The sequence below is a fragment of the Rutidosis leptorrhynchoides genome, chromosome 1, assembly GCF_046630445.1.
Source record: "Rutidosis leptorrhynchoides isolate AG116_Rl617_1_P2 chromosome 1, CSIRO_AGI_Rlap_v1, whole genome shotgun sequence".
Taxonomy (NCBI): domain Eukaryota; kingdom Viridiplantae; phylum Streptophyta; class Magnoliopsida; order Asterales; family Asteraceae; genus Rutidosis; species Rutidosis leptorrhynchoides.
Window position 1 is genome coordinate 551,962,911 of NC_092333.1, and position 15,449 is coordinate 551,978,359.

Below are 15,449 nucleotides of genomic sequence, written 5' to 3' on the forward strand. Positions count from 1 at the left end.
GAAGATATAAGTTCACACGAGCCCGCCTCCATACAACAGGCATGTAGAATGGCTCACAAACTAGTGAACCAGATTGAAGAAAGAATTAAAGAACAGACTGCTGAAGAGGCCAATGTGAAGCAAGTCAAAAGAAAGTGGGAGGAAAATGGTGATAAGAATCACCAATACAACAACAACAGCAATCGCAACAATTATCCCAACAATCGCAACATCAATCGCAACTACAACAAACGGCCCAACAACAACAACAACAACAACAACAACAGCAACTACAACAATCATCCCAACAACAATAATAACCGCAACAACAACAACAATCAGAAGCAGCTATGCCAAAGGTGTGAAAAGTATCACTCGGGGTTCTGCACCAAATTTTGCAACAAGTGTAAAAGAAATGGTCATAGCGCGGCGAAGTGTGAGGTCTACGGACCAGGGGTTAATAGAACGAAAGGAACAAATGGTGTCGGAACGAGTAATGGCGGAGCAAGTAGTGTCGGAGCAAGCTATGCCAATGTAGTTTGTTATAAATGTGGAAAACCGGGCCACATTATTAGAAATTGCCCGAACCAGGAGAACACGAATGGACAAGGCCGCGGAAGAGTTTTCAATATTAATGCGGCAGAGGCACAGGAAGACCCGGAGCTTGTTACGGGTACGTTTCTTATTGACAATAAATCTGCTTACGTTTTATTTGATTCGGGTGCGGATAGAAGCTATATGAGTAGAGATTTTTGTGCTAAATTAAGTTGTCCATTGACGCCTTTGGATAGTAAATTTTTACTCGAATTAGCAAATGGTAAATTAATTTCAGCAGATAATATATGTCGGAATCGAGAAATTAAACTGGTTAGCGAAACATTTAAGATTGATTTGATACCCGTAGAGTTAGGGAGTTTTGATGTGATAATCGGTATGGACTGGTTGAAAGAAGTGAAAGCGGAGATCGTTTGTTACAAAAATGCAATTCGCATTATACGAGAAAAAGGAAAACCCTTAATGGTGTACGGAGAAAAGGGCAACACGAAGCTACATCTTATTAGTAATTTGAAGGCACAAAAACTAATAAGAAAAGGTTGCTATGCTGTTCTAGCACACGTCGAGAAAGTACAAACTGAAGAAAAGAGCATCAATGATGTTCCCATTGCAAAAGAATTTCCCGATGTATTTCCGAAAGAATTACCGGGATTACCCCCACATCGATCCGTTGAATTTCAAATAGATCTTGTACCAGGAGCTGCACCAATAGCTCGTGCTCCTTACAGACTCGCACCCAGCGAGATGAAAGAACTGCAAAGCCAATTACAAGAACTTTTAGAGCGTGGTTTCATTCGACCAAGCACATCACCGTGGGGAGCTCCTGTTTTGTTTGTCAAGAAGAAAGATGGTACATTCAGGTTGTGTATCGACTACCGAGAGTTGAACAAACTTACCATCAAGAACCGCTACCCACTACCGAGAATCGACGACTTATTTGATCAACTACAAGGCTCGTCTGTTTATTCAAAGATTGACTTACGTTCCGGGTATCATCAAATGCGGGTGAAAGAAGATGATATTCCAAAGACTGCTTTCAGAACACGTTACGGTCATTACGAGTTTATGGTCATGCCGTTTGGTTTAACTAATGCACCAGCTGTGTTCATGGACCTTATGAACCGAGTGTGTGGACCATACCTTGACAAGTTTGTCATTGTTTTCATTGATGACATACTTATTTACTCAAAGAATGACCAAGAACACGGTGAACATTTGAGAAAGGTGTTAGAAGTATTGAGGAAGGAAGAATTGTACGCTAAGTTTTCAAAGTGTGCATTTTGGTTGGAAGAAGTTCAATTCCTCGGTCACATAGTGAACAAAGAAGGTATTAAGGTGGATCCGGCAAAGATAGAAACTGTTGAAAAGTGGGAAACCCCGAAAACTCCGAAACACATACGCCAGTTTTTAGGACTAGCTGGTTACTACAGAAGGTTCATCCAAGACTTTTCCAGAATAGCAAAACCCTTGACTGCATTAACGCATAAAGGGAAGAAATTTGAATGGAATGATGAACAAGAGAAAGCGTTTCAGTTATTGAAGAAAAAGCTAACTACGGCACCTATATTGTCATTGCCTGAAGGGAATGATGATTTTGTGATTTATTGTGATGCATCAAAGCAAGGTCTCGGTTGTGTATTAATGCAACGAACGAAGGTGATTGCTTATGCGTCTAGACAATTGAAGATTCACGAACAAAATTATACGACGCATGATTTGGAATTAGGCGCGGTTGTTTTTGCATTAAAGACTTGGAGGCACTACTTATATGGGGTCAAAAGTATTATATATACCGACCACAAAAGTCTTCAACACATATTTAATCAGAAACAACTGAATATGAGGCAGCGTAGGTGGATTGAATTATTGAATGATTACGACTTTGAGATTCGTTACCACCCGGGGAAGGCAAATGTGGTAGCCGATGCCTTGAGCAGGAAGGACAGAGAACCCATTCGAGTAAAATCTATGAATATAATGATTCATAATAACCTTACTACTCAAATAAAGGAGGCGCAACAAGGAGTTTTAAAAGAGGGAAATTTAAAGGATGAAATACCCAAAGGATCGGAGAAGCATCTTAATATTCAGGAAGACGGAACCCGGTATAGGGCTGAAAGGATTTGGGTACCAAAATTTGGAGATATGAGAGAAATGGTACTTAGAGAAGCTCATAAAACCAGATACTCAATACATCCTGGAACGGGGAAGATGTACAAGGATCTCAAGAAACATTTTTGGTGGCCGGGTATGAAAGCCGATGTTGCTAAATACGTAGGAGAATGTTTGACGTGTTCTAAGGTCAAAGCTGAGCATCAGAAACCATCAGGTCTACTTCAACAACCCGAAATCCCGGAATGGAAATGGGAAAACATTACCATGGATTTCATCACTAAATTGCCAAGGACTGCAAGTGGTTTTGATACTATTTGGGTAATAGTTGATCGTCTCACCAAATCAGCACACTTCCTACCAATAAGAGAAGATGACAAGATGGAGAAGTTAGCACGACTGTATTTGAAGGAAGTCGTCTCCAGACATGGAATACCAATCTCTATTATCTCTGATAGGGATGGCAGATTTATTTCAAGATTCTGGCAGACATTACAGCAAGCATTAGGAACTCGTCTAGACATGAGTACTGCCTATCATCCACAAACTGATGGGCAGAGCGAAAGGACGATACAAACGCTTGAAGACATGCTACGAGCATGTGTTATTGATTTCGGAAATAGTTGGGATCGACATCTACCGTTAGCAGAATTTTTCTACAACAACAGCTACCATTCAAGCATTGAGATGGCGCCGTTTGAAGCACTTTATGGTAGAAAGTGCAGGTCTCCGATTTGTTGGAGTGAAGTGGGGGATAGACAGATTACGGGTCCGGAGATTATACAAGAAACTACCGAGAAGATCATCCAAATTCAACAACGGTTGAAAACCGCCCAAAGTCGACAAAAGAGCTACGCTGACATTAAAAGAAAAGATATAGAATTTGAAATTGGAGAGATGGTCATGCTTAAAGTTGCACCTTGGAAAGGCGTTGTTCGATTTGGTAAACGAGGGAAATTAAATCCAAGGTATATTGGACCATTCAAGATTATTGATCGTGTCGGACCAGTAGCTTACCGACTAGAGTTACCTCAACAACTCGCGGCTGTACATAACACTTTCCACGTCTCGAATTTAAAGAAATGTTTTGCTAAAGAAGATCTCACTATTCCATTAGATGAAATCCAAATCAACGAAAAACTTCAATTCATCGAAGAACCCGTCGAAATAATGGATCGTGAGGTTAAAAGACTTAAGCAAAACAAGATACCAATTGTTAAGGTTCGATGGAATGCTCGTAGAGGACCCGAGTTCACCTGGGAGCGTGAAGATCAGATGAAGAAGAAATACCCGCATCTATTTCCAGAAGATTCGTCAACACCTTCAACAGCTTAAAATTTCGGGACGAAATTTATTTAACGGGTAGGTACTGTAGTGACCCGAACTTTTCCATGTTTATATATATTAATTGAGATTGATATTTACATGATTAAATGTTTCCAACATGTTAAGCAATCAAACTTGTTAAGACTTGATTAATTGAAATATGTTTCATATAGACAATTGACCACCCAAGTTGATCGGTGATTCACGAACGTTAAAACTTGTAAAAACTATATGATGACATATATATGGATATATATATATATAGTTAACATGATACTATGATAAGAAAACATATCATAAAGTATATTAACAATGAACTACATATGTAAAAACAAGACTACTAACTTAATGATTTTTAAACGAGACATATATGTAACGATTATCGTTGTAAAGACATTTAATGTATATATATCATATTAAGAGATATTCATACATGATAATATCATGATAATATAATAATTTAAAATCTCATTTGATATTATAAACATTGGGTTAACAACATTTAACAAGATCGTTAACCTAAAGGTTTCAAAACAACACTTACATGTAACGACTAACGATGACTTAACGACTCAGTTAAAATGTATATACATGTAGTGTTTTAATATGTATTTATACACTTTTGAAAGACTTCAATACACTTATCAAAATACTTCTACTTAACAAAAATGCTTACAATTACATCCTCGTTCAGTTTCATCAACAATTCTACTCGTATGCACCCGTATTCGTACTCGTACAATACACAGCTTTTAGATGTATGTACTATTGGTATATACACTCCAATGATCAGCTCTTAGCAGCCCATGTGAGTCACCTAACACATGTGGGAACCATCATTTGGCAACTAGCATGAAATATCTCATAAAATTACAAAAATATGAGTAATCATTCATGACTTATTTACATGAAAACAAAATTACATATCCTTTATATCTAATCCATACACTAACGACCAAAAACACCTACAAACACTTTCATTCTTCAATTTTCTTCATCTAATTGATCTCTCTCAAGTTCTATCTTCAAGTTCTAAGTGTTCTTCATAAATTCCAAAAGTTCTAGTTTCATAAAATCAAGAATACTTTCAAGTTTGCTAGCTCACTTCCAATCTTGTAAGGTGATCATCCAACCTCAAGAAATCTTTGTTTCTTACAGTAGGTTATCATTCTAATACAAGGTAATAATCATATTCAAACTTTGGTTCAATTTCTATAACTATAACAATCTTATTTCAAGTGATGATCTTACTTGAACTTGTTTTCGTGTCATGATTCTGCTTCAAGAACTTCGAGCCATCCAAGGATCCATTGAAGCTAGATCCATTTTTCTCTTTTCCAGTAGGTTTATCCAAGGAAATTAAGGTAGTAATGATGTTCATAACATCATTCGATTCATACATATAAAGCTATCTTATTCGAAGGTTTAAACTTGTAATCACTAGAACATAGTTTAGTTAATTCTAAACTTGTTCGCAAACAAAAGTTAATCCTTCTAACTTGACTTTTAAAATCAACTAAACACATGTTCTATATCTATATGATATGCTAACTTAATGATTTAAAACCTGGAAACACGAAAAACACCGTAAAACCGGATTTACGCCGTCGTAGTAACACCGCGGGCTGTTTTGGGTTAGTTAATTAAAAACTATGATAAACTTTGATTTAAAAGTTGTTATTCTGAGAAAATGATTTTTATTATGAACATGAAACTATATCCAAAAATTATGGTTAAACTCAAAGTGGAAGTATGTTTTCTAAAATGGTCATCTAGACGTCGTTCTTTCGACTGAAATGACTACCTTTACAAAAACGACTTGTAACTTATTTTTCCGACTATAAACCTATACTTTTTCTGTTTAGATTCATAAAATAGAGTTCAATATGAAACCATAGCAATTTGATTCACTCAAAACGGATTTAAAATGAAGAAGTTATGGGTAAAACAAGATTGGATAATTTTTCTCATTTTAGCTACGTGAAAATTGGTAACAAATCTATTCCAACCATAACTTAATCAACTTGTATTGTATATTATGTAATCTTGAGATACCATAGACACGTATACAATGTTTCGACCTATCATGTCGACACATCTATATATATTTCGGAACAACCATAGACACTCTATATGTGAATGTTGGAGTTAGCTATACAGGGTTGAGGTTGATTCCAAAATATATATAGTTTGAGTTGTGATCAATACTGAGATACGTATACACTGGGTCGTGGATTGATTCAAGATAATATTTATCGATTTATTTCTGTACATCTAACTGTGGACAACTAGTTATAGGTTACTAACGAGGACAGCTGACTTAATAAACTTAAAACATCAAAATATATTAAAAGTGTTGTAAATATATTTTGAACATACTTTAATATATATGTATATATTGTTATAGGTTCGTGAATCAACAGTGGCCAAGTCTTACTTCCCGACGAAGTAAAAATCTGTGAAAGTGAGTTATAGTCCCACTTTTAAAATCTAATATTTTTGGGATGAGAATACATGCAGGTTTTATAAATGATTTACAAAATAGACACAAGTACGTGAAACTACATTCTATGGTTGAATTATCGAAATCGAATATGCCCCTTTTTATTAAGTCTGGTAATCTAAGAATTAGGGAACAGACACCCTAATTGACGCGAATCCTAAAGATAGATCTATTGGGCCTAACAAACCCCATCCAAAGTACCGGATGCTTTAGTACTTCGAAATTTATATCATATCCGAAGGGTGTCCCGGAATGATGGGGATATTCTTATATATGCATCTTGTTATTGTCGGTTACCAGGTGTTCACCATATGAATGATTTTTATCTCTATGTATGGGATGTGTATTGAAATATGAAATCTTGTGGTCTATTGTTACGATTTGATATATATAGGTTAAACCTATAACTCACCAACATTTTTGTTGACGTTTTAAGCATGTTTATTCTCAGGTGATTATTAAGAGCTTCCGCTGTCGCATACTTAAATAAGGACAAGATTTGGAGTCCATGCTTGTACGATATTGTGTAAAAACTGCATTCAAGAAACTTATTTTGTTGTAACATCTTTGTATTGTAAACCATTATGTAATGGTCGTGTGTAAACAGGATATTTTAGATTATCATTATTTGATAATCTACGTAAAGCTTTTTAAACCTTTATTGATGAAATAAAGGTTATGGTTTGTTTAAAAATGAATGCAGTCTTTGAAAAACGTCTCATATAGAGGTCAAAACCTCGCAACGAAATCAATTAATATGGAACGTTTTTAATCAATAAGAACGGGACATTTCAGTTAGCGGGTTATGTTTTTTGGGGATGAGTGTGGTAAAGGAAGCATTACACCCCTTGGAGAATTCCATATTTGACCAAAACCAGTTGAAAGCGTTAACTACATCATTCTTCACTAACCACCAATATTTTTTGTAGAATTTCAAATTGAAACCGTCCGGACCGGGTGCTTTAGAGCTACTACAACAACGAATTGCCTCCCAAATCTCGGATTCACTAAAGGGGTTTTCGAGCATCTCATTATCATTGTCGTTTAAGATCTTTGATTGAAGGTTGAAAGAGCATGAAGAATCATTATTAGCTTTGAAGATGTTCGAGTAATGGTTGAAGATTTCATCTTTAATTGCGTTTGGTTCCTCCGACCAACAACCATTAATTGAAATGCCGAAAATATTATTTTTCGTGTTTCTCCTTTTGACGTAATTGTGGAAGAACTTTGAGTTTTCGTCTCCCTCAAGGGACCATTTGATGCGGGCTTTTTGTTTAAGCATTTTACATTTGATTTTCTCTTTTTCAATCCATGCTTTACGTTCGTTCAACCACGTATCCCTCTCGGTTTGAGATAAAATTCTGATCTGAGCATTCTTTTCCCACTCGCTAACCGAATCTGCTAGTTCTTGGATCTCGATATCGAGTTTACCAAAGTTTGTTTTGCTCCAATCGTTGAGTGCTTTTTTCACGTTTTTTAGCTTATTTCGAAGTATGCAATCACCACGGTTACCACCGACATGTAAATTCCATGCATTTGAAATGACTTCCACCGAACCCTTATCATCGAGCCAAGCGTTGAATACTCTAATTGGCTTTGGGCCAAAGTCGATGATTCGGTCTCGGAGAATTATTGGGCAATGGTCGGAGGTGAATCTATCCAAGGTGTTTGCGAAAAGAGTTGGCCAAATATTATGAAACTTGCTGGAGACAAGGAAACGATCTAACTTACTGAATTTTAAACAGTCTCCGCTGATTCTCGTGAACTTTTGGCCGCCAAGAGGTATTTCAATTAAACAGCACTTATTGATGAAATCGTTGAACATATCCGACCAGGGTTTGTTGAAGTCGCAATTTAATCTTTCGTCTAAACCTCTAACCTCGTTAAAATCCCCGCAAAGTAACCAAGGCATGTCTTTAATGCTGAGAAGATTTTCTAAACTTTCCCACATTAGTTTCTTCTTGGCGGTGTTATGTGGTCCGTAGACATTGACAAAAGCTATTTCTTCATCGATACCTTTCCAATGTCCTTTGATAGTTAAAAAGAATTCGCCTTCGATCGCTTGATTGACATTAAAAACATCAGTGTTCCAGACTAACAACATCCCACCCGAGAAACCTACTGCATGTTTTTGTATGTACTTGAAGTTTTCAGAACCCCAAAAATTCTCTATTATTTTGTCTTCGATCTCACCACACTTGGTTTCCTGGAGTGCTAGCACCTGTGGTTTTTCTTGTCTACAGAGTTTTTGAATCCAATCCTTTCGATCATCCTGTCCAATACCACGAATGTTAAGAGATAAGATATTCATTATGAAAACAATGACTTACCGAGGGTTGGAGGTAGATCAACAATGTTGATCCGCTTTCCAACGAATGCCGATCTCTTTTCCGAGCTCTTTATGGTTGAGGCTGCCGATGGATCCCGAAGAGTTACCTTTCCTGGAACGAGAGAGACCATTGGAAGAAGCTTCATTGATGTGTTTCGATGATGTGTTTTTATCTTTCAATTTCTTTCGATTGTTGGTAGGGAGTTTCTTGATAGAGTTGAAAGCATCTGAGAGCTTTTGGAGATCAAGGTCAATAATTGGTGATTGGTTTGATGCAGCGTTGGTTGCCAAAACAGTGTCAGTGTTTAAGTTATGCTCGGGGTTGGGATTAGGGATTGTTGGGTTAACTGAGTTTAGATCGGGGATAGGTTCGGCAGTTGAAATGGGATTGTGAATATCATTACTGGGATTAGCTGCGGGTTGATCCGGGATATTAATAATGGGTTGGGTAGACTTTGGTGTAATAATGGGCTCAGGAATTGGGCTAGAGGGTTGATGAGGTGAATTGGGTTTAGGGGGAGTAATGGGCCTGGAGGTATTGATTGGGCTCGTCACCGTGTTAAAAATAGTTGAAGGGTCAGGGGTATTTTGGTTACCGTTATTCTCGACATTAATGAAGGTATCGGGAACATGAGGGGATTTATTGCTCTGTGAAAAAATCTTGTTAGTTTCGAGGCGTTTTGATTCGGAAGACAAACCGTTTGTTCCACCTTTATTGTGCTTTGTTTCGACCGGTGCCGGAGTATGACTGTTGCAATCAGAAAAAGAACCATGACCTTCAATGTTGACGTTATCGGAATCTGGATTTAGGGGCGGAAAGGAATCGTTCACCGATTTTATCCCATCATCGTTACTAGACGTATAACCATCACTTTCACTAGAGTTGGAAGTATCATCCGACGTGTATGAATCCGAATCCGAGACAATTTCCACAATGTCGTTAGTATCTTCGATAACATGGACATAGACGAATTGAGTGCCTACCAAAAGTCTGACATACCCACTAACAATCATTGGATCCCAAATTTTGATGAGGACTTTACCTTTAACAAGATTCTTAGCTTCTAAAAGGTTGCAGTTTTGTGTGTCGAGGGGTTCTCCCCACCATAAAGCAATTGATTTGAAAGTGTTTTCATTCCAGCATATCGTTGGGACGCCTGTGATCGTGACCCAGGTGAGTCGACCCGGGGGGCTATCCTGGATATTCCAAGGTTTAAGGGAATCCAACCAATCACGAATGGGATGATTTTCATTCTCCAAAATATTGGTAACCACTGCCTTGTTGTTTAAGATTAGTAACACAGAGACTCCACCTAAATACTTAATGTTACAGTCGTGTAAACCCGCTGCAATGCAGACTTCTTCAATGCATTCAAGTGTTTCAATCTTCTTGACCACACCACCGATGGCGTTTTCAAGATATTTGACGTTGGTTTCGCAATCCTTTGCTTGAGTTACTCTTTTTGTTTTTGATTTTATTTCCTGCCCTTGTTGATGGATAGTTGGGTTGTCGATAATTACTTCTTTGAAGAGCCTCTCACACGGTGAAAATGTTGGAATGCATAAACCGAAAGCAGAGGTCAATATATATCGTAATGTAGAACAAGTGAAATTCTGGATTATAACTCTATTAACAAATACAAACAACCATTTCAAACCTCTAAGACAATACATGTTAAAGATATGGTGTAGCAAAGCATCAGGTTGATTGAGACGCATAAATGGATACAGAGCAGAACTTAAAAGCATGCAAAAGATTATAAGTTTATAACTGACCACATACTGGGTTAGAAAACCAGGGATTATACAATTTTTTACGTGACATTGTAAGTATTTTATAATTTACTAAAGTATACAGTATACTATGCATAGTTTGAAACTAATTAAGGTTATGGGCTCTGAGCGTATCTAACATACATTTTGTTCGGTTACTGCCTGCATACAAGCCTAAGATTTCGAACTCTTTCTTATCTTAACAACAATGATTATAAGACCAATACAAGTTAAAAAAAAAAAAACACTATTCAAACAATATCTTCAATTTTATAGAGACGCAGATATTATTCGTCAAGAACATCTCTGGAAATTATTTTTAAGAATGAAACCATGACATACAATAATAACAATTCCCGGAGTAACAATTCCCGGAGCAAATACTAAAATTGACCCCTATTTAACCCATTAACCAGCCCACCGAGCCCCCAATCCCCCATGGTCCACCTCTTGTTTTGTGACAGAACCAACCATCTTTTAAACGCTTAATTGGACAGACGTGAAGCAAAATAGTCATTAAAAACGAGGATACATTAGAAAACAATATGGTTCTAAGATTCCTAATTTGTGTAAAAGGCCTAATAAAAAGGAAATCTCATGTTTTGTTCACTACAGTAGTATACAAGCCTTGTGTATCGCCTAAATCAGGATCTCATCCATTATAATACTGCCATCCGAAAGCAATTGCCGCCATAAATATGATTTTCATAATTACCTTTGAACTTATGAAATTTGATGACGAAGATGGTGGTGTTGATGAGGGCGGTGTCCAAGTTTTCCCTCTTAATTTAGCTGACAATTTGGATAATAGCAATGAGAGCTTTCCAGTCCTTTTATCTGCAGAATGAGAGAAATGTATAAGTAGACTAAGTGTAATGGTTTAATAGATTGGGGAAATTTGGGATGCAAAAGGTTCAAAGTTGGTATTAATTGCTCCTGTTTTTATGATAGGGGCACAAGGTTAAGCTGTGTTGTGTAAGCAAGAGTGAAATGGATTTTCAATATGTAAATATCTTAGGACACAGATTTATGTAGTTGTACTTTCATGATAACCACCCACCAACTTTTAATAACCACCTCACTACTATACCTTAATGTACCAATTAATATGCATAAAACGTTTTCTTAATGTACCAATAAATATGCATAAAACGTTTTCTTAACCATCGCGCTAAGGACTACAGTTGGATAATTCCTAAATTTTATCGGAAGAAATGAGAAGCAAATGTATTACAAAAATCTTGGGCGAATCCAATGAACGTTTTCCAGTACGATCATCATAAAATATCTAGATCCCAATACACCCAAATACAAAAAAGGAAAATAACTTTTGATCCAAGTCTAATTCATCTTGTGTGATACACAATGAAGTCAGCTCATTATAACACCGCGTCTTTAAAAAAGAAACAAAACAAATTAAAATACTTTTGAATAACATGAAATTCAACCAATGAAAAGAGGCATCTGTGCAAATATAAAAGAATAAAAGGTTGCTTCAGGCTGCTATAAGTGACATAAGTCCTTTATGTTATCTATCTTTAGATCTACCATGCAATGATACCAGTTATGTTCTACGATCTAACACAACTACACAAGCATGCATTCCGTATATTTGAGAGTAAAATATGGCTAATAAGTTTTACCTTTGTTTTTCAAAAGTCTTTCTTCCTCACCAGCACGCCTTATCAGTGCGTTCAGCAACGACCCAAAATATAACGCAAAGACAGTGCATGTAATCGTGATTACATTGTAAGGCATGCTAAAATCAGGAGTTGTCAAAGGAACAAGAAGCACTTCTGTGTAAGACAATATTGTTCTTTTTTCCTGCAATGGAAATCAGACCCAGAATAACGATAATGAGGTGAAATATAGACGATAAATATACGTTTACACTCTAAATAATCTATGTACAAGTCTCACATACCTGCATTTTAGACACCATAGGAGACTTGATTGAAGTGTTATCACATTTATAGTGCAAGCGTGTCTGAAAATCCGGGTAACTGATTATGGCAGATGGGATGTCAAACCCTTGGTTAGCATCAGGAGGGTATTCATCTATGTGCAAGAAACCCTGTCGTGATAATTTTACTACGTCAATACGTATAACGATGCAGTCAGATGATTTACATTTAAATATTTATGAAAAAGGAGACAACAGGTAACATTATACATCAGTGAATTACTGACTCCTGACAATGGATAAGGCATGAGATATACTAAGATTTTTTATTTTTATTTTTTTTAGAGTTGTATATGAATATGAATAAGAATAAAAAGAAGAGTTTGAAAAGCCATATAATTGACTGAAGTTAAAAATAATACTGTAATAATAATAACCTTATAAATTCACGTCATCATTATGCCACATGTGGTGACTAACATGACAATACATATATAAAACCGATGACATGTCAGAGAGTAATAGATGACAGGTAACAAAATCCATTATCTGGCAAGACAATGAACGTAAACTGGGTCGTCTCATCAAACATGTAGATTACATGCTTTGGCAGACAGAATAGTATATTGCACTTTCCTGCATTTATTTCAGCATTATATATGTTATACCAATATCTCATAGCAATACGTAGCATAACAGGCACATGAATGTATTAAACTGGAAATACAGGTTAGTAAACAAAAGAAAGAGTCATCTACTACAATGTTAACAAGGTAACCTTAAGATACTTCTATTGGATAGAAATTGGGATGTACTATATTATACAGATCAAATGATATACATACCTTGTCAAATTCTAAAGTTAATGAAGCTGATTTCATGTCACAAGGTAATCTTAAGATCATTTCCATTACGCCAGGGGAAACCTTATCTTCGGAAGGTGATACACGGAGATTTTCTAAGTTATCTCCAAGTGAATGTGGTATCCCATCTACAAATAATTTGACTGAGTGATAATATACTTTGATATACCAAGGCACGACTTGAAATACATCTACTCGTAGCCTACAATTTTCTACATTATGGTCAACCTTCACGAGACTTTGACTCAATTCTGTTGACTGCAAAGTAATTGCAATAGCACCCTTCTCATTACCACTTCCCATTAGGAAACGGCTAACACGTAATGGCGCCTTGACACATGACCAAGTTACAGGACGCTTCCATATGAATCCCAAATCAAATGGCTTAGAACTGTGAGAATCCTTGATTGAGAAACCATATAAGATAGAAGAACCTTCTTTATGAAAGCTGTTTACTTCTTTCATCATTATGTCAGGAGAAACTGAAAATCCATAGTTAGGATTACTACTGTATCCCTCATTATCGTTCCATGTATCTTTCATATTATGAACTAAACTTCCCTCGAGCTGAACATACACGTTACTAGACTTTGCAAGAGAACATTTACCATCAACTGTTCTTCCGAACAATGAACTCATAGACCAGCTCGGTTGTAGTTTTCTGCTGCTGGAAAGGGTTTCATAAGTTTCCAAATCATCTGGTTTCAGAACAATTGTAAGGGTTTGTTCAAGAACTATTCCATGAGTAGAAGCCATAGGATCAAATTCACCTGAAGTTAGATGTAACCGTTGAGAATGATAAAATCCACTATAAATTGATGGTCTGTTCATCAATGAAGAAAGCCCAGATTTATCTCGACATGGAAGTAATTTTAACCAAGGAGTCAGATTCTCAGTGCAAACAGCCTCTCGAGGCAACGAGCCATATCTTAGATTGCCTGAAAGTGACCGAAAGCTCCAATCAGGAGCTGAATATGTAGTAGAAGATTCTAGAAAGTTTATTGAAGCACAAAAGAGGCCTGAAAGTGTGTGTGTAAGATTTTTCCATGAAGCGTCAACAAGATTAGAGGGTACATCAAATACGGCCCACAATTCAACTCCGGGAGGTTTTGCATTGCTGCTTGCAACAGGATCAAAACCACCCCAACTTTCATAGTTCCAACGACCTTGAGTGAAAGACAATTCCATTTCTTTAATTCGATATTTGTGAACCTGAATAAGCAGCACAAAACATGGTCATACTTAAATCAACACACGTCATAACGGTCTCCATCAATTTGGAATCAAGAAGTAATCAGAGTTATCGAACATACACAAAAATGGTGAGAAGATAAATACACAGTTAAGAAGATATTACAATTTCATTTCATTTCTAAGTAGATAAAACAATCATATCTTGAATCTCCACTAAGGCATTCAACCATTCACATAACTGATTAAATCGTTTAAATATTAAAAAAGTAAACGGTGACTCCACTAAACTCTCTGTAAGCCCTAACCTCAATTAGCAACGCTGAACACAACAATTAGAACAGTTATCCGTACAATTTAACCTGCTAATCCACTAAAACACAAAAATAGAAACACGTAACTGATCAAATAAATCAATTGTATATATCATATATATGGTAATATGCAGCAAGTATACCAGCTGATAAATAGCTTTAGGAAAAAGGCTGTGGTGATGTCCATAACTATTCGTCGGCGGAACTTTAGTTTCAAAGTGAAAATGAGAAAGAACTTTCCGATCAGGAAGTGGTCGGAACAGCAACTCCTCCGTGAATTCTTCTCCGCCGAGCGGTTCTGATACTTCGCCGGTGGATTCAGAGGAAACGCAGAGTATGATAATTAATAAGATGCAGGGTGATAGTAAACGAGGCATTATGATAATTTTTAAAATAATTTTGTAGCAGACGTGAACTACAGTAATGGAGTCAATCGCGTAGTGAATTCGGCCATGGCTGGAACTTGAAAATCAAAATGTGTTTTCAGTGAATCGGAGATCACGGCTTACACTTCTCCGGGTCATGATTTTGACCCGAAATCAACAAACGAATCGGGTCATTTTTATTTTAATTGTTTTAAAAGCCCAATGAGCCGACTTTA

At 36.6% G+C, this 15,449-nt stretch overlaps 2 protein-coding genes across 2 annotated transcripts; both read right to left on the reverse strand.

Annotated features, from left to right (window-relative positions):
• Positions 1-7,270: 7,270 nt before the first annotated feature.
• LOC139843603 (uncharacterized) lies at positions 7,271-8,786 on the reverse strand. Its single transcript, XM_071833718.1, has 2 exons — positions 7,464-8,786; positions 7,271-7,366 (listed from the first exon to the last, which is right to left on the reverse strand). The coding sequence occupies exons 1-2, from the start codon at positions 8,784-8,786 to the stop codon at positions 7,271-7,273; spliced, it is 1,419 nt and encodes a 472-aa protein (XP_071689819.1).
• Positions 8,787-10,959: 2,173 nt separating this feature from the next.
• LOC139879747 (uncharacterized) lies at positions 10,960-15,237 on the reverse strand. Its single transcript, XM_071865446.1, has 5 exons — positions 14,992-15,237; positions 13,326-14,555; positions 12,502-12,651; positions 12,221-12,401; positions 10,960-11,414 (listed from the first exon to the last, which is right to left on the reverse strand). Exons 1-5 carry the CDS (start codon positions 15,223-15,225, stop codon positions 11,230-11,232), a joined length of 1,980 nt encoding a protein of 659 aa, XP_071721547.1. The 5' UTR covers positions 15,226-15,237; the 3' UTR covers positions 10,960-11,229.
• Between the last annotated feature and the right edge of the window lie 212 nt (positions 15,238-15,449).